Source organism: Hippopotamus amphibius, chromosome 1, assembly GCF_030028045.1.
Source record: "Hippopotamus amphibius kiboko isolate mHipAmp2 chromosome 1, mHipAmp2.hap2, whole genome shotgun sequence".
In the NCBI taxonomy this organism is placed as follows: domain Eukaryota; kingdom Metazoa; phylum Chordata; class Mammalia; order Artiodactyla; family Hippopotamidae; genus Hippopotamus; species Hippopotamus amphibius.
The window spans coordinates 22,800,954-22,819,533 of NC_080186.1; the positions used below are offsets into that span (position 1 = coordinate 22,800,954).

At 55.7% G+C, this 18,580-nt stretch overlaps 1 protein-coding gene across 9 annotated transcripts in view; it reads left to right on the forward strand.

The window, feature by feature from the left end:
* The window catches only part of PTPRU (protein tyrosine phosphatase receptor type U), an 81,563-nt gene extending 63,285 nt beyond the window's left edge, over positions 1 to 18,278 (forward strand). For 2 of the 9 annotated variants that reach the window (XM_057702966.1, XM_057702980.1), the window contains exons 19-30: positions 3,609 to 3,645; positions 4,247 to 4,344; positions 4,426 to 4,542; positions 5,344 to 5,498; positions 7,550 to 7,685; positions 8,190 to 8,339; positions 9,874 to 10,047; positions 12,830 to 12,970; positions 15,098 to 15,223; positions 15,355 to 15,512; positions 16,725 to 16,860; positions 17,078 to 18,278. In XM_057702966.1, coding sequence (XP_057558949.1) covers positions 3,609 to 3,645; positions 4,247 to 4,344; positions 4,426 to 4,542; positions 5,344 to 5,498; positions 7,550 to 7,685; positions 8,190 to 8,339; positions 9,874 to 10,047; positions 12,830 to 12,970; positions 15,098 to 15,223; positions 15,355 to 15,512; positions 16,725 to 16,860; positions 17,078 to 17,140 — 1,491 coding nt within the window. In that variant the 3' untranslated portion in view covers positions 17,141 to 18,278. Of the gene's footprint in view, positions 1 to 3,608; positions 3,646 to 4,246; positions 4,543 to 5,343; positions 5,499 to 7,549; positions 7,686 to 8,189; positions 8,340 to 9,873; positions 10,048 to 12,829; positions 12,971 to 15,097; positions 15,224 to 15,354; positions 15,513 to 16,724; positions 16,861 to 17,077 lie in introns of all 9 variants that reach the window. The other 7 variants (XM_057702971.1, XM_057703007.1, XM_057702990.1 and 4 more) reach the window with 4 other exon arrangements.
* The last annotated feature ends 302 nt before the right edge of the window (positions 18,279 to 18,580 follow it).

Sequence of the window (18,580 nt, forward strand, 5' to 3'; positions counted from 1 at the left end):
TCTGTCCTCCTTCCCCTCCACGCGCACGTCCAGCACCAACCGTCTGTTTCAGCAGCCTGGCAAGGGGCTGCCCAGGGCTTCAGATGCCACACGGTCCCTGTTGTAACCCATTCCCTCCCTCTCCTCTGCCCTGAGCTGGGCCGGCAGTGTTGGGGTGCCTCTCCAGGCCCTGTTCTTCACCGGCCACCCCTTCTGTCACCCTGTCCCCGGCCCCCCATGCCCGATGAGTCCTCACTAGCCACACCTTTTGCGGGCCTGGGAGGGGTGGGACGGGAGGAGCTGCCTTGGGTGCCCTGTTTCCGCTGCTTGGGGGTCAGGGCCCTCAAGGAAGCAAGGGTGGCCCGGGGCAGTCCCCTTAAATACTAGTTTCCCTGGTGTTCAAATCCCTTTGTGATCAGTTTTTTTTTTTTTTTTAAATTTTATTTATTTTGTGATCAGTTTTGCTTGAAACTCAACCCACACCACTTTGCCCTCAATGTTAGCCCTAATTTGAATGTTTTATTTTGGAGGAGCAGTTTGGGTATTTTATTTTCAAAAATTGTGCTGTGTTTGGGCCCTTTAAGAGTTTTAAACAACCCAAAGAAAACAATTCATATAGCAATCCTCTGCTTTGACTTTTATGTTATTTTCATAATAGTTGATCCCTGATGGGATTGTTTTCTTTTTTGGATACCTTGTCTATTTTATCTCCTTTTTCCTTTTACAAATATATTTCTTGCTTTTTTATGATTGCAAAAATACAATTCATTATTAGACTTTCAGACAACACGGAGATACCTAATATATAAAGTATAAAGTCTCCACTGTTGCATCTGCTGGAGATGGCGGTTATCCCAGATGTGCTCCTAGACACCCTCTGCCTTATTCTGAGTTTGTTTAAACAGTTGATTTGTAAAGTTCCTAAACTTAAGTGGAATATTAGGCCCACAGAAGGCAGTGGATGTACTCAGCCCTAGTGCCCCATTAGAAGGTGATGAACATATAGATTGTTAGACTTTACATCTCAACCTCCATATATCACACTATGCCACTCATTTAGTTGTTGTCAGACTCTTGCGAAATGCCCTGAGGAGACTTGGCTTAATACATCTTCAAATGCCTGTTAACAGGAGTGTCCTTGACTGGGCACCTGCTCTGTGCCAGGCACCTCAGGCACCTTATGTCATCTTTACCACACTCTGCAAGGTTGGGACCTACATTTGGCAAATAAGAAAACTGAGGCTTAGAAAGGCGGAGTGGCTTACTCACAGCCCCGAGACTCTGGATTAGCTCAGACCCAGCCTGAGCCCTCCACCCTTTCATGAGACCGTGGCTGTCTCCCTTTGGGGGCATTAGGATTCCCTGGGGGTCTTGCCCACAGTGCAAATGGTCAGTCCTCTAGCTCCACCTACTCAGAGGCGCCAGGGAGGGGTGGGTGTCTGTGCTGGGAGCAGGCTCCTAGGACATGCTGATGCCTGGAATGTGAGGACCTCTGCTCTCTAATCCAGGTCTCTAAAGTGGGTATGCTCAAGGTGGTCTCCTTGTCTTCCTTTAACATCTGATCATTGAAAACTTTCCATCTCACTGTGCTCTGTGTGATATAATTGTGCAATAATGCACGTATGCAATTAAAAAGTTAACATGCAGATATTGAAGGCTATCTGTCTGAAAACTTGTTCAGCAGTTTGCTGTATGTACTGACTAGCGACTGAGTGCCGGCGCTGTGCTGGGCACTGGAGGGACAGAGATGGATGAATCAGAAGAGACCCTGGCCCTCACATGAGATTCTCAGGCAAACTGGTCATGGGTGGAGTAGCTGGTTCCCAGCTTGACGAAGGCTGGGGGTGGAGGGCAGCGCTGGCAGCACCTCTGCTGGGTCCCCCTCTGACCCCAGTTGCCCAGCAGCTCCCCTGAGGAGAGGCCGTGGCTGGGGAGACAGCAAGTGGGAATTAGGCTAGACCCAGAGAGGGTCCCGTAGTGAGGGCTGAGGGACTCTGGGAGCTTTTCGTTCTTGGTAACTGTGACTATGTTTTGGTCATTTTCGCGGGAACGTGTAGGTATACAGCAGACTCTTTGAGGTGCATGTCTTGCTATTATCCTCATTTTCTGGAGGAGAACAGAGGCTTAGAGAGCCTGGCTACTCAGAGTGTGTTTTGCAGCCCAGCCTGGGCACCACCTGGGATCTGGTTGGAAATGCACAGTCCCGAACCCTGCTCCAGACCTTCTGAATCTGAATCTGCCTTTTAAAAAGACCTCCAGGAGATCTGAGTGCACGTTAAAGGCTGAGAAGTGCCTGCTTAGTGCCTAGAATCACCCAGCTTCTACTTTGACAGAGCTGTAACAGAGACCCTGGTCAACTTGACCCAAGACTCAGAGTCTTAGCCCCTGTCATAAATCACTGTCAGCCCAGGAATTCTTGACATTCACACCATTTGGATCTTCAGGGGTGCCATGGTGCCAAGCACAAAGCCAGTACTTAACCCTTGATGTATGTAACTATTTACTCCTCACAAAAGCCCAAGGAGGTAAATACTATAAATAGTTCTATTTTATAGATGCGAAAATACAGACCTAGAGAAGAAGTAAAGGATTTGCCCAAGGGCACACACGTAGCAAGAGCTGTGTAGAGCAGGGATTTGAACTCTGGCAGTCTGACTCCAGGGCCTGTTGGGCCTGGGAAGCCCTCAGGGCCAGAGGATTTGCTGGGTGCTGTGCTGAGGGTGTGAACTTGAGGCCAGTGGCCCAGCTTGGTTGTTTCTCTTGCACTGGCCCTGCAGTACTTCTTACCTATCCTGTGTCGTCTGCATTGATTCCCTGGGTGTCTTGTGTGGGCAGGACCTCATGGGTGTGAAGGCCCCAGGGCGGGAATGGAGTCTGGCTGGTTCCACTTCTCAGCCTGAGGGCTCTGGGGATGGCGGACAAAGTAGCTCTTGGCCTCTTTTGTGGAAGATAATGTAGGTAAAGTGCTTAACACAGTATGTGACCATGATAGGGCCTCAAAATTTATTATTATTTTAATAAATAATTATTTTAATTATTTATTATTATTATTATTATTGATTTTAAAGATTTAAAGAAACATTTTATCTAAGGGCCATGAGCAACTCCTGTGGCTCTTGTGCTCCTAACCCGAAGCCTTCATCTGGCCCCCACCAAGCTCTGGGTGCCTGGCCAGTGGGGAGGGGCATTGCCCGTTCTGGTTGCCCTGAGAGGGGCGGGGATAGCTGACAAGACCCAGCCTGGGGTCTGGGGTTGCTTAGCATCTCTGGGGCTTTAGGACCAGGGCAGGGTCACCCTGCAGTTTATGTGTCTCCAAACAGCAGCCGGGTTGTAAGCAGATTGTGAATAATTATCTCCAGTTTGTGAATGGGGAGACCCTCTAGGCCCATAAAGGAGTCGTGTCCTCCATAGGGTCACATAGCAAAGATGGGTTTACACCTAAGACACTGGTGTCCAAGCTGTACTTCCTTCCTTACTTGGGGACTGGGAGGACAGGGCCACCCTGGCCAGGAGGGTGGGGCAGTTCCCTGGGGGTGTGTGTGCAGCTTCTGGGAGAGGAGGGCAGGGGGGCCTGAGCGCGTGAGGGGCTGCTCCTTGGGGTCTTAACACGCCCTCTTCTCCTGTTCCAGGGTTACCACAGGTCAAACCACTTCATAGCCACTCAAGGTACCTGGCACCTCCGCCCATGGGCCCCACAGTGTGCTGAGTGCCCTCTGCCTGCCTTCCTGCCTTCCCTGCTGATCTGCCTGCCTCCCTGTCTGCCTCCCCTCTGTCTCTCTGTCTGTCTGAACCCCACTCTCCGGCTGGGTCTCTGGAACCCGGCCATGTGTCTCTGCACCTCTTTGTGTGCGTGTCTCCCCGCTGTCCGCCGTCCACCTGTACCTCCTGATCCAGCTGCCTGTCTGCACAAGGGCCAGCCAGGCCCAGTCCTCGTGGGTGGGGATTGTGCCCCTCAGTCTGGGGGCTGCCTCAGTCCCCCTGGCTGCGTCTTCCCCCTCAGCTGTCCATCTGTCCATCCTGCCTGAAGCCTTGTGCCGTGGCCGTCCAGCTCTGCCTCCTGCATTCCAGGCAGGCCCTCCCTAATAATACCCACCCCCTCAGGGCCCAGCTGGCATGAGTTGGCAGTTGGTGGGGTGTCTGTGGGGGGAACATGAAGCCCCTGTTGGGGCTCAGGGGTCCCCTGGCCTGGGGTGGTGGTGCAGGGCAGCCGTGTGCTCGGCCTGGGTGGAGACCTGGCCTCAGGAACAAGCACCCTCTGCACCCCCAGGGCCAAAGCCAGAGATGGTCTACGACTTCTGGCGCATGGTGTGGCAGGAGCACTGTGCCAGCATTGTCATGATCACCAAGCTGGTGGAGGTGGGCAGGGTAAGCGGGGCCTTGGGGGAGGGGCGTGGCGGGCCAGCGGGCAGCGAAGAGCCCACTGAGCCTTCCCCGTGGGGCCTCCAGGTGAAATGCTCGCGGTACTGGCCAGAGGACTCGGACATGTACGGGGACATCAAGATCACACTGGTGAAGACGGAGACTCTAGCCGAGTATGTCGTGCGCAGCTTCGCCCTGGAGCGGGTGAGTCTCCTGTTGTCCTGGGGTCCCTCCCGGGGTCCCTGAGAGGTGGGGCAGAGCCCACCTCCCCCAGCCCAGGAGTGGAGTATGGGGAGGGCACTTCTGCATACCCAGCAGGGCAGCTGCTCTGTAGCTGCCGGGAGCACCACGGACGGGTGGAAAGGTAGCCGTCTTTGCTGGTGACTCCAAGAGGAAGTCGAGACGATGAGGATGATGAAGGTCGCAGCCAGGTGCCGGTCCTGTTTTGTGCTGGGTGCTGTGCTAAGCCCGTTACACGTAATGTTTCAGCTCTGGAAAGCTCTGGGGGGTTCGGTGTTTGCCATTAGCCCCATTTTGCAGATAAGGAAAGTGAGGCTCAGAGTGGTTACATCACCCTGAAAGGTCACAGGGCCAGGGATGGCCAGGTCTTCCTGTCCATGGTCCCATTTGATCATTTGTAAAATCCTCAGAGGAAAGATAGTTTTTCCCCTTTTGAACTTAGACCCGGAGAGTCAAAATGGTCTCCTGGGGCTATTGTGTAACAGACGTGGTAGAGGTGGATGACTGCTGGCCCAGGTTTGGCATCAGGCAGATCTCAGCCCAACTTCTGCATAATATCTGTCTGTCTAACCTCGGGCAAGTGCTTTCTCTTCTTTCGAGCCTTAGTCTTCTTGCTTGTACAATGAGTCACTAATACCCACCTCGTGAGTCTCATTGAGGTGAACCGAGTCCAGCAGTGAGATGCTCACCCCAGTGCCTGGCACACAGCAAGTGTCTGATAGACGCCAGCAGGGACTCTGACTGTTAGTACTCTTGTCTTCCCAGAGAGGCTACTCTGCCCGCCACGAGGTCCGCCAGTTCCACTTCACGGCGTGGCCGGAGCACGGCGTCCCCTACCACGCCACGGGGCTGCTGGCCTTCATCCGGCGCGTGAAGGCCTCCACGCCCCCGGACGCTGGGCCCATTGTCATCCACTGCAGGTGGGGTGCTGGGTAGCCCAGGGAGAAGAGGGGCAGGGGACGGGGTTGTTCGAGGTCCCCAAAGGAAACTGGGCTTGGGTGCATCCTTCTCAGAGACAGAGGACAGGGGAGAATGACCTCCAGGGGCCCTTTGCCCTTTGAGCTTTGGCTCTGGGCTTGGCACCCTCATCTGCTCTCCAAGACCTGGGGAGGCCCTTTGCCCAGATGCCCAGAAGGCACTGGAGACATGGAGGGGGTGAGGAGTTGGTGAGGTGCCAGGCCGGATCGAGTTCCATTTGCTTCCTTTGAGCATGTGTGCGTGGCACACCTGTGTGCTAGGTTTGGCCCAGGTGCTGGGGGGGACTTCACCTTCTCTCCTCCAAACCCAGTGGGCTTTCCTCTCCCCTCGGCCTTCACGCCCTCTGCAGCTTTGACCTCCACTCCTTCCCTTCCCAGCTCCCGCCTTGGTTGGCCCCTGTGACCTCAGTTGCCGTTCCTCTCTCTGCTCTGCGGTCTCCACGTCTTCCTCTTGCCTCTTAAGTGGGGGCCAGTGTCCTGTCCTGTTTCTGTGCCCCCAATCCCCTGGGACAGCTTAGCCTCTGACCCTGTGGCTTTGGGGAGTCCCCAGGGCCCACAAGCCCTTGGCCTCTGTATCTTGTCCTGGCTCTTCTGCTTGGATTCTCATCAGCTTCCAGATGGCCCACAGGGCAGGCTCATTCCTCTCCCTGCCCTGCCACTCCCAAACCAGCTTCCCTTTGATCTCATTAGGACTCTTCAAGATAATCTTTTCAGAATAAAACTTTACTGATGTAAAATATACTTAAAGCAAAGCACACAAACAATCAGTGCCTATATAACTTCTGGAATTTTCACAAATTCACTGTGAGGTACCTAGTACTACTCAGATCAAGAAACAGAACATAAACAGCACCCAGAAGCCCCTGGAGTCCCCTTCTGGTCTGTACCCCGCTCCTCCCTTCCAGAGTGATCACTATTCTGACTTCTGACCATATCTTGCATGCTTTTGAACTTTGTATAAATGGAATCATACATCAGGTGCTCTTTGGAGTCCGACTTTCCCTTAAATTAACCTTGTGTTTATAAGGTTCGCCCATATTATATCCTAGTCCACTGGGTGAATAAACCACAGGTCTTTATCTGTTCTGCTGTGAATAGGCATTTGGGTGGTTTCCAGCTTTGAGCTATTGTGAATAGTGCTGCTAAGGACATTTTATTACGTCTTTTGGTGCGTGCGTGCGTACTCACACACACGCATTCCTCAGAGGTATGTGCATAGGAGTGGAATGGCTCTATGTGAGTGTTCAGCCTTACTAGATACTGCAGTTTTCTGAAGTGGTTGCACTAACAAGCCCCCAGCAGTGGTGTACAGGAGATCCAGTGGCTGTGTGTCCTGGCTGACACTTTGCTACGGCCATTTTCAAGCTTGAGATCTTGGTGTCATCTTTGTCCTCTTCTCCCCTCCTCTCAACTGTGCTCAACCTGGTGCCGAATGTGAGGATCCCAGAGATGGGTCTGACCCATCCCAGCTCTCGAGGCGCTCCCAGTCGGTTAGGGAGACAGCCACATAAACAATGACCATGGAGCGGGAAGGGCGTTTTGATAAAAGTCCACCCAAATTGCGCTGGGAACTCAAAAGCATGACATCTGTTGGAGGCTCCACTGAGTATGTGAGTGGGTTTGAGGTGCGGGGCTTTGAAGGATGTGTAGGAGATTTCAGGACATCCAGGAGGCCAGAACATTCTTAGATTAATGTTCTCTGAGCATCACCTTTGTTCCTCTCCCCCATTCATAGCTGCTAAGTTGGGCTGGTTTTGCATCTGCATTCTCCCTACCCTTTCTTTCCTCTCCTTCCCCAAGGCTCAGTCCCCACTCTGTCCTCTGTCACATTTCACGGAAACTCTTCCAACAGCCTTGTCCCTGGCTCCTCCTGTGTCCCCCATCCCCTGGGTGGTGTAGGTATGGCCAGGGGCTCCAGGCCCCCCCTTCTCTTCTGCTTGGTCCCGGACTCCCTCCCCAAGGCCCTGACTGGGCCCGGGCCACTCTCTTCCCAGTGCGGGCACCGGGCGCACAGGTTGCTACATCGTTCTGGATGTGATGCTGGACATGGCGGAGTGTGAGGGCGTCGTGGACATTTATAACTGTGTGAAGACCCTCTGCTCCCGGCGTGTCAACATGATCCAGACGGAGGTGGGTGTGCAGCCCTCTCCCCACTTCCCCTCCAGGACAGGAGTCCCTCGTGCAGGAGCCTGAAGCTGGTGGAGTGTGTCAGAAGGGTGTCCTAGGATCTCCCCTTGTTTTCCCATCCCTGAACTTGGCCTGTCAGCCTCGTAGGGTCTTCCCAAACTCAGCTCCACTGTGTTCAGCTGGGTGAGGTTAAACAGCACTGGGCCAAGGTCCTAGGTTCTACAGTCAAGACATAATGCTTATAGGGTTTGTCTCCTCACTAGATGTGTGACCCTGGGCTGTGCCCTCACCTTCAGAGCCTTTCGTATGGTTATTATGGGGTTGAAATATGAGATAAGTGAGCAAACATCAATGAAGATTGTTTCGAATACAGTGGGTCCAACCTATAGTAACATGTGGTTGGACTCTACCTCAGAGCACCCCAGCCTCAAACACGAGCTTAAGGGGAGAAAAGTCTCTAGCTTTTGCTCCCCTCCTGGTTCCTCATATTTTTGTCTCCTGTTCCAGGAGCAGTACATCTTCATCCACGATGCAATCCTGGAGGCCTGCCTGTGTGGGGAGACCACCATCCCTGTCAGCGAATTCAAGGCCACCTACAAGGAGATGATCCGCATTGACCCCCAGAGTAATTCCTCCCAGCTGCGGGAGGAGTTCCAGGTGAGGCATGAGTGTGTGTGTATAGGTGTGGTTTGTGAGTGGGTGAGTGTGTGAGTGCGTGTGTGTGTGTGTGTGTGTGTGTGTGTGTTATTAGGAGGCCCTCAGTGCTGTAGAAGTTATCAAGGGCCAAGCAGGATGGACAGAGCTGGGTTACTAGGAAGGACTTAGAGACAGTGGAAGAGCTAATGCATCCAAGAAATTAAGAGTCCAATCTTTGAAGTCAGATAAACCTGGGTTCAAATCCTTGCTTACCTAGTTAAAAGCTGTGAATAACCTTGAACAAATCACCTTACCTCTCTAAGCCTCAGTTTTCTTACCCAGAAAAGGAAGATAGTTAATATCGTCCTTGCAGTCTTTGTAGTCATTAGGATTCTTTTTGTTGTGAGTGATGAACATCCAACTCAATGGCTCTTGTAACTGAAAAGTCTGAGGATAGTGCAGCTTCAGTTATGGCTGGATCCAGGGGCTCAAATGATGTTGCCAAGATTTAGTCTCTGTCCATTTTTGGTTCTGCTTTCTTCTGGTTTTGGCTTCATTCTCAGACTCACACCCTGGCCCCTAACAGTGCCAGGCTTATGTCATCTTTGCTGTCAGAAGACTCTGGAAGAGGGCACTTTCTGCTCCCAACAGCCCCAGTAAAAGTCCTAACCAGAATCTCGTGCCCATTTCTGAGCTGATTGCTGGGACCAGAGAGATGGAGCACATTGATTGGCTTAGGCCTGGTTCTGGGGGTGGGGTTGGTCTCACCATATCACATGACTGAGATGGGAGAAGGCTGGTTCTCCAGAGAAGTTTGAGCGTGGTCACTGGGTAGGGAGAGACCCCAGAAGTTCTGTCCACTCCAGGGTTCCCTTGAGGGTTCAGTGGTACATGCCGGGTGCCTGGTGCTCTAGGACTGGCACAGAGTGATGTCACAGGAAATGCTCTCTCTGATTCCTGGAGAAGGATATCAAGCCCTGAGGATCATGAGAGACTGGGTTCCCTGTTAGGGAGCCCCAAGAACAAGAGGAAGAAACGGAGACCCCGCAAATGAGGATGCCTGAGGCATGAGGCAGGAGGGTAGGGGAGGTGACCCAGAGTCCCTGGCTTGCTGCTGGGCAAGCTTTGTGGAAGATGTGGGGTTTCAGGGCTTAGCTCCTTGCAAGCACCTGGTAATGATCCTCATGGCGTCTGCTGTGTATTGAAGGCTGTGCATGTTGGCATTATCTCACTTATCTTCCCAGCAGCCCCTTAAGGTAGGCATGTTATTATCCCATTTTACAGTTGAGGGAAAATGAGGCTGAGGGATATAGCTCCTTGTTTAAAGTTACACAGGTGGTGAGGAGGCTGACTGCGGTCTCCAGAGCTCTGTCCGGGCACTGTGCAGCCTGGAGACAGGGAGCCTGGATCCCTCGCTCTCTCCCTTTTCTCTGGACCTCAGTTTCTCCATCCATAAAATGGGCCTGATAACCCAGCCCTGTCTCCCTCATGGGGCTGGGAGGAGGCCCCACAAACATGGGACGTGCCCTTCCTTTCCTCTCCCCTCTCCTTGCAGACGCTGAACTCGGTCACGCCGCCGCTGGACGTGGAGGAGTGCAGCATCGCCCTGCTGCCTCGGAACCGGGACAAGAACCGCAGCATGGACGTCCTGCCACCTGACCGCTGCCTGCCCTTCCTCATCTCCACCGACGGGGACCCCAACAACTACATCAACGCAGCCCTAACCGACGTGAGGGCGTGGGGGTGGGGTGGGCTCTGGGACTCTCCCACCCAGCAGCATCTGGGAAGGTCCAGGAGCCAGGGGGGCAGAGCTGAGGGCTCTGATTAAGGGGACCCTCTGCCTTTTTTGAGACCAGGCCCATTGTGTGGTCCTCCTCCCCCCCCAAGGATCTTCCTTTCAGGGCACTCAAGCTGGTGCTCCCCCTCAGGTATTACCCTTGACCTGAGTCTGGGTGGTGGAGTTCAGGCAGGGCTGTCTCCAGCGTCAGGCACAGCAGAGCCTGGGGTAGGATGAGTGATTCGAGGGTCTTGGCTGGGGAGGCTGGGAGGGTTTGGGGTTGGGACTTGAGATTTGGTATCTGGAGCCAGGGGAGCTTGTCCGGGGGTCATCGAGCCAGAGCCTGCCCAGGACCTGGCCTGGAGTAGTGACTTATTCCCTGGGCCCAGCCTGGCTGAGGTCTGAGGGCTCAGGAGCTGTTTAGGAGCCCCTTCGCCTGCTCTCAGCTCAGGGGGCTCCACCTCCTTTGTTGGGCATTGCAAGCAGAGCAGGGGCTTTAGGGCCCAGTGAATAAGTGCAGAGTGCTGCTGCCTGAGGGCGATGAGTCTGTGAGTGTCCCCCCGTTCCTTCCCACACTGGAACCAGTTGAGGGAGGTGCAGGGGACAGACAGGTGGAGGTAAAATGTTACCGTTTTAAGAAAACTGGTGACACTGGAGGATGTGACTTCAGCTATGGGGCTAAGTGGACCAGCTAGTCCTTTACACCTCAGGCAGGCAGACCTGTCCTCCCGGACACACGGCTGTCCAGCCACAGCCACCCTCGCCCTCCAACCCCCCATCAGGGACAGGCCTTTGCGGGTGGCAGGGAGCAGCAGCAGTTGAAAGCACACCTTCTGAGGACAGGCTGGCCTGGAAAAAGAGGGGAGGGGGCCGAGCTGAGCGCACTCGGGCCTTGTTCCAAACTTGCCCGTGGGAGGCGTGCACGAAGGTGGGCCGAGGCCAGGTGTGTCACCGCTGGACGTCCCTCCACGTGGAAATGAGAGATGTGGGGAGGGAGGTTCCCCCACAGCAGGGACGAGGGATATGGGACTTTTTGGCCTGGTTCCTGGCCAGAGCCCCTTGGCATGACCGTGCAGGGGACAGCGGGGCTTCTTTAAAGAGGGAAAGCTCCCACACTTGCTTCCCAGGGGCTTCCTGGAATGAGCTGAAGGTAAGAGGGGGAGCAGCTCCCGCCCTCGAGCGAGGCTCCCTTCCTTGAACGGAGTGAAGAGAGAGGGGGCCAGCGTCCTAGGGAGGTGGCACAGGGTGCCACCAAGGTTTGGATGGGGATATAGGAATCTGTGGCCCCCTTCTCAGCTTACTCTTTGGCCTCAGTGTGCCTATCTGCGCGTGCGGGGTTGGAGAGGAGGCTCTCTGAGGTCCTGAGAGGCTCCGAGCTGGACAGCGTCACGTTGGGCTCCCTGGCCCTGGGTGGGAATGGGCGTGTCAGGTGGAGAAGCTTCCCTGGGGCTGTGATACCTCCCACACCTGATCCCAGCCATGCAGAGCCCGGGGCTCATGAGCCAGGAGGCCCTGATGCTTGGGTTGAGGTGAGCTAATCTCGGGGCCACCTGGGGTCTGTTGTGGGTGGTTAAGTCTTCAGGGAGCTCCACTGGGTGCCCAGGCCTGAGTTTTGGAGTCTGGCTAGGCCTGGCCTTGATAGCTGCCAGTCAGGGAGCCTTCAGTGAGTCCTGGGAAGGGGGTTGGAAGAGAGCATCAGGAGAGGGAGGGGGACATGGTACCAGGGGGACAAGGCAGGGCACTAGGAGGAGACTTGGGGCTGGAGCACTGAAAGGGGGAAAGGCTGGTGCCAGCGCACCTGGTGCGGCGAGGTGAGGAGAGGGGAACAGAGTCAGTGCCTGTCACTGGTCTGGGGTCCTGGGTTGGGGTCTCAGACCTTTTATCCATGGAGTTGGAAGGGACCTAGATGTTTATTTATTTAAAAATATTTGTTGGATCCCTACAAAGTTCTGGGCACAGGCCACACCTTGAAATCTCCACTCTCCTGAACCTTGTATTTGGGGAGATGGGTTGAGACAGTCAACAAACAAATATGCAATGGAATGTCAGTCGCTGGTAATTTCTACAGAAAACAACCAGCAGAAGTATTTAATGTGGGTTTTGGGGTATGTACGTGGCTATTTTTTAAAAAAACATTTGCTTATTATTTATTTATGGCTGCGCTGGGTCTTAGTTGTGGCATGTGGGTGAGGCATGCAGGAGCTTTAGCTGCAGCATGCAGGATCTAGTTCCCTGACTGGGATAGAACCTGGGCCCCCTGCATTGGGAGCACAGAGTCTTAACCACCAGGGAAGTCCTGCATATGTAGCTATTTTTGATGAATTGGTAAGGAGGGCTTCTTTGAAGAGGTGAAGGTAAGCAAAGACCAGAAAGAAGTGAGGGAGAGAGCCATGTATACACTTGGAAAATTTGTTCATGGCAACAGGAATAGCAGGTGCAAAGGCCCTGAGGCAGGGAGCAAGCTTGGCCAGCCTCTGCCTACCTTGCCCAAATTCCCATTGCCACCCATTGGGAACCTTTTGCTGTTTAGCTCCTGGGGGCCATGGGCTTGGGCATTAGAGGCCTGGGAGCTCACCCTGTCAACTCAGGCCTCAGTGTGCTGGCCAACCTCCCAAGTGGGCCCCTGGAGGCAGCCTCGTTCTTTTGGGGCAGAGTTGTGGTGGATGGGGCAGGAGGATAGCCTGTGGCAAAGGCTCAGCGGTGTCAGGGGCGCTGAGTCCTGGTTTCCCTGCAGAGCTACACACGGAGCGCAGCCTTCATCGTGACCCTGCACCCGCTGCAGAGCACCACACCCGACTTCTGGCGGCTGGTCTACGACTACGGGTGCACCTCCATCGTCATGCTCAACCAGCTGCACCAGTCCAACTCCGCCTGGGTGAGGGCCCCGCTGGCTGGGCAGGCTGGCTGCCTGCAGCCCAGGACCTCAGTGTGTTCAAGGGCACATCTTAAAACTCAGGGGTTGGGTTCCAGCTCTGCCACCTACTTGCTGAGTGACCTTAGACATGTCCTGCTCCCTCCCAGAGCTTCGGTTTCCTCCTCTGTAAAACAAGGCTCAGGCTGGAGGAAAATAGCTGCTGTTTAGGGAGCACCTGATGCATGCCAGGGACTTGGCTTTGCACTTAAGGGCTTCAGGTGAGAAAATTAAGACCCAGAGAGGTGAAGTGACTTCTCCAAGGTCACACAGCTGGAAAGTGGCAGAGCTGTGCCTCCTACCCTGGGCTGCCTCCTTCCAGAGCCTCCGCTTTTTCAGTTGCACAACTAACTGCCCACCATGGGGAGAGTCAATTTCCAGCCTCCTTACTTTCTGACTGTTTGATCTAGGGTAAGTTAATCTACCTCTTCGAGCCTCAGCTTCCTTCTCTATGAAATGGGGACCATCACAGCACCTGTTCTCTCAGGGGTTCTTGTCAGGACCATGTGAGACATGTGCTTAGCCCTGCATCATGCCTGGCACATAGCAGGTGCTCAGTACATGGCAGGGATGAAGACGATGAGGGTGACAGTCGCTTCTGAGGTTGGTCCAGACACTGGCAGTGATCCCAGCCTAGGGGCAGTTACCCTCATTTCCTTTCGGGGCTCCCAAAGCTGGAACTCCTGGGAAGTACAGACGCCCAGGCTTCCATCCTGCGTGACCATCTCCTCTAGATCTCTGAACCCTGGCTCTCCCCAGGTCCCCATCCCAGGAGGCCAGGAGGATTTACTGTAAAATGAGCATCACAGCCTCTTAATGGTTGCCTGGGGAAGATTGTTAACCGGGTTCTTTGCAAGTCAGGCACTTGGTATAAATGTCCTAGGACTGCAGGATAATGGGCCGTAGCACCTGGGCAGGGAATCCCATGTGGCAAGGACCTGGCCTTGCCAAGACAGAGGGGAGGGACCCAGATGGAGGCTTACACAGATGTCATTCCCTGGTCACCCGTTTGCTCATTCATTCAACCACCTTTCCTCACGGGCCACTCCCTGTCAGCTGGGTGGGGAGACAGAAAAACACATGGCCCCTCCCGGAGCTCACGGTCCAGGGGAAAGCAGGTTCAAAAACTGATTGTGATAGCAGAGGGAGAGGGCTGTCATGGAGCTGGCACAGGGACGCACAGGAGCCTGGAGGATGATGTATCAGGGAGGGCTTCCTGGAGGAGGTAACATCAGAACTGAGATGTGTAGGAAGGGTGGAGTCAGTTGGTGAAGAGGTGGGGAACAGTGATGCATGGACAGGAGCAGCATGTGCAAAGGCCTGAATGCAAGTTGTTGCCAGGCCCCCAGGCAGAAGAGGAAGGTAGTGTCCTCTCTTCATGGTCAGAGAGGGAGGCAGATGGAGCATGGTGTTGTCTGGGAGGGGCCTGGGGACCATTTCACAGATGGAGAAATGGGGACCCAGAGAAGGCAGAGCCTTGCTAAAGGCTGCTAGAAGCTGGGGTCTCGGACCAACTGCCCGTGTATGTATGTGTGTGGAGCTGCACCTCCTCTGTTCCTCCACTGTCTTGATTCTGTGGCCTGGAGGGGGGTACACTTAGGACCCTGACGCCTTGGAGGGGTCCTGGGGCAGGAGTGGTGGTGCTGAGCTGTGTCACAGCACAGGGACACCCCACGTCTGTGAGCTGATGCTGGAGGCAACAAGAGATAAGGCCACGGGGCGAGGGTGCTGGGGTGGGTGGGGGTGATCTGAGGCCTGTCTGTGGAAGAAGGTAGCCCCACGAGGGTGTGTGTGCTCGTGAGTGTGTTGGGTGGAGCTGTCCAGCGGCACGGCAGTCAGTGTACCCTCTACAGAGGGTTTGCCCCGGCTGACCTGAGTGTGTCAGTACAAACGCACTGGGGCGGGTGTGCACTGCGGTCTGATGGGTGAGCGGTGGGATGTAGGGGGGGCGGGTACTGAAGGTGAGTCTGGAGTGAGTGGTGGGCCCCGGGCAAGCATGGAGCTCTGGGGGTGGGTGTGAGCGGCAGCGGCCCAGCTGGCTCTGCTCAGCTCGGCTCAGCTCCCCTCCCCTCCCCCTGCCCGTGCTCCCAGCCGTGCCTGCAGTACTGGCCGGAGCCAGGCCGGCAGCAGTATGGCCTCATGGAGGTGGAGTTCGTGTCGGGCACAGTGAACGAGGACTTGGTGGCCCGTGTTTTCCGGGTGCAGAACGTATCTCGGGTGAGTGATCTGGGAGCCCCAGGGTGAGAACTGGGTGGGGGATGGGTGGCCTTGCCTGACCCTCTTGAGGTCCCCAGGGGGCCGCGGAACCCCTGGCACCGTGTCCCCTGGCTGACTGCCTGGACCCCCAGCTGCAGGAGGGGCACCTGCTGGTGCGACACTTCCAGTTCCTGCGCTGGTCAGCGTACCGGGACACGCCGGACTCCAAGAAGGCCTTCTTGCACCTGCTGGCCGCGGTGGACAAGTGGCAGGCGGAGAGCGGGGACGGGCGCACCGTGGTGCACTGCCTGTGAGTGCCGGCCCTCCCTCAGGCGGGAGGAGGGGTCAGGGCCCCACGGGGCCAGGGGCAGGGGTCAGTGCTAGAGAGAGGGCCTCGGGGCTGGCGCCCAAACCCGGAGCTCCCAGACAGCGCGGGCTGGACTCTGCCCAGCAGGCGAGGCTGGCCCTGCCTTCCAAGGAGGGGCCCAGTCACTTCCCAGGGTTTGGACTCAAACCTGAACACCTGCCCAGTGGCCTCTGTGTGATGTTTGACTTTGCCCATTTAATTAGAGAGAGTCCTGTCAGGGTAGTCTGGCCCATGATACGGTAATACACTTTTCAAACCAGCAGAATTCTGGTCTTTGTTCATGCCTGCATGCATGTAGCTTTTTTCATTCATTCGTTCACATGCTTCATTCACAAATTCATTTATTCACACATGTCTGGGTGCAGTCACTCTTTTGCCCCCCACTTTTCCATGCTTTCAGCACTTACTGACCCTTCCCTGTGCCACGCTGGGCACACAGGATGCAGGGACAGGAAGCTGAGTCAGGCAGGGCCTGGCCCTTGAGGGCCTTTGGTTCTAATGGGACACACCCCTCGAGAAGGGGATGGAGGGCCTGGTCTGTGCCCCATCTCCCAAGAGGAACCCCACACCCCGGATCACAGGGAACAGAGGAAGGACAGGGCTGGGGACTGGGGGGAATGGTAGGGTCTCCGTGTGAGAGGCTGCGGGTTTGACTGGGAGAGTATCTGTGCGTTTTGGGGCTGTGTCTGTGTTACTGGGGGTGACTGGCGTCCTCAGTGTTTGCTTTGCGTCCTGCTCTCTGGTTTTTTGCTTGCTGCCCTGCAGCCTTCCTCAGTCACTGGCTTTGTCTCAGTGTCTTTCTCCTGGAGTGTGCCAAGCCGCCTTTCTCTCAGAACCTGCTCTGTTTCTCCTGGAGGGTCTGTCTTCCTAGATACCTTATGCTTTGGATGCTAGGCTTTTATACTCTGACTCCGCCCCCTTAACATTCTCTCTGGCTGCTCACCTCTAGGCTCCCTGACTCCTCCCTTCTGGGTTCCTTGGCCCCTCCCTTCTGGGGTTCCCTGGCCCCGCCCCTCCCTCGTGAGTTCCCTGGCCCCGCCCCTCTCTCGTGAGTTCCCGGGCCCCTCCCTTCTGGGTTCCCTGGCCCTGCCCTTCACCTTTGAGTTGGCTCTGCCCTGCAAGCCCAACCCGAGATCTCCTGTTTCTCTCCTTTAGAAATGGGGGCGGCCGCAGCGGCACCTTCTGCGCCTGCGCCACTGTCCTGGAGATGATCCGCTGTCACAGCCTGGTGGACGTTTTCTTTGCTGCCAAAACGCTTAGGAACTACAAACCCAATATGGTGGAGACCCTGGTGAGGGGCCACAGACCCCTTGCCCAGCCACTTCCAACTTCCGGGTCCATGCCCGGCCAGGCCCCTCAGCACCGCTTTCCCATCATTGGCCCCCACAGTTGGGCCTTGGGTTCTAGTCCCGTGATGCCAAAACGTCACCGCCATTTCTCCCCTTCTCCCCCTCTCCCCAGTACTAGACAGGGACCAGGCTGCTGATTGCTTCTCTCCCTCTCCCCAGGATCAGTACCACTTCTGCTATGATGTGGCCCTGGAGTACCTGGAGGGGCTGGAGTCAAGATAGCAGGGGCCCCTGGCCTGGGGCACCCGCGGCGCACTCAGGGCCAGGCCCACCATCCCGGACTGAGGAGGAAGACCTGCTCCCCCAGCTCTGCTCAGCCGCAGCCCCCACAGCGAAAGCAGCGGAGTGGCTGCTGGGCCATCCTGGCGCCCCCTTCCACTGCGGGCAGGGCCTTTCAGCACGTCCGTGGACAGACTGCCGGCCAAGGAGGAGCTTAGCAAGACTGCCGCCCAGCCTGCCGCGGTGGGGTCCTGCAGGCCTGCTGAGAGGCCTGGTGCTGCCTGGCAGAGTGACGGGCTTAGAACTGCCAGCTCTGGGGGACCCAGGCCCAAGCCCCTGGACCGCATCTGGCCCTTGGCAGAGATGAGTGAGGCCTGTAGAGCAAGTGCCAGGGCAGGGTTTCCAACCAGCTTGGCTCGACACGGGTAGAGGGTGCACTGGGGCTTGGCGTCTAGCATCCCAAATGGCCCAGCCCCGGAGGGTCCTGGGGAGACTGGACTCTGCCTTGATTTGCCAGGGGGCACATCAGACTGGTCCTCCCACGGGGAGCTTCAGCTGCCTTCTCCACCCGCTGCCTCCCTGCAGCCCCGGGGATATTTTGCTCATGACCCGCCTCCCCATTTCTGCTTCCCTGAATGTGCTCTGAGCTTCCCTGAACCAGGATCTGCCCATCCTTACCCTGTCCTGTGTGGGGTCCCTTCCCGGCTCGACCCAGTGTCAGCAGAATGAAGCCCCCTCTGCCTATAACTTTCAGGCCTCATTGGCTGGGCTCCTGCTCAGCCTGGGTTGGTGACAGTCTGCAAGGCTGAATGACAGCCCCTGGGATCGAGGTCCCTGTGGCTTCTGGTCGGGCTGCTCACTGAGGTGCTGTTGAATCAGGGGTGCTCACCACCCCTAGGGTTTGCAGAAAGAAGGTATATTTTGGGATGGAGGATCAATGCTTTTTTGTTTATTTTATGTTTTGATGGGTGGGTGGGAAGGTCTCTTTAAAATGGGGCAGGCCACACCCCCATTCCGTGCCTCAATTTCCCCATCTGTAAACTGTAGATACGACTACTGACCTACCTCGCAGGGGGCTGTGGGGAGGCATAAGCTGATGTTTGTAAAGCGCTTTGTAAATAAACATGCTCTCTGAATGCCACAGAGCAGCCCTTGTGTGTGTCTGGCCAGCCTGACTGGGGCCTGCTTGCCTGCCCCCAACCTCCCAGTGCAGCGGGAGGGCCCTGGTCTGGCCTTGGATTTTCAATCCATACAATGGGGAAAGGGGTGTGGACCAGAACATCGTTCAGGGGCCTTCCACTTACAGAGCTGGTTTCAAGGGACCTTGGCTGTTGCTGTCTCCACCTAAGCCTCTGAAGCACTTACTCAGGCAGGGGGCTTTATCCTGAGACCTCCGAGGGCCACAGAGCTGCTTCTCACCCCTGGGGGCCTGGATCTAGGTTG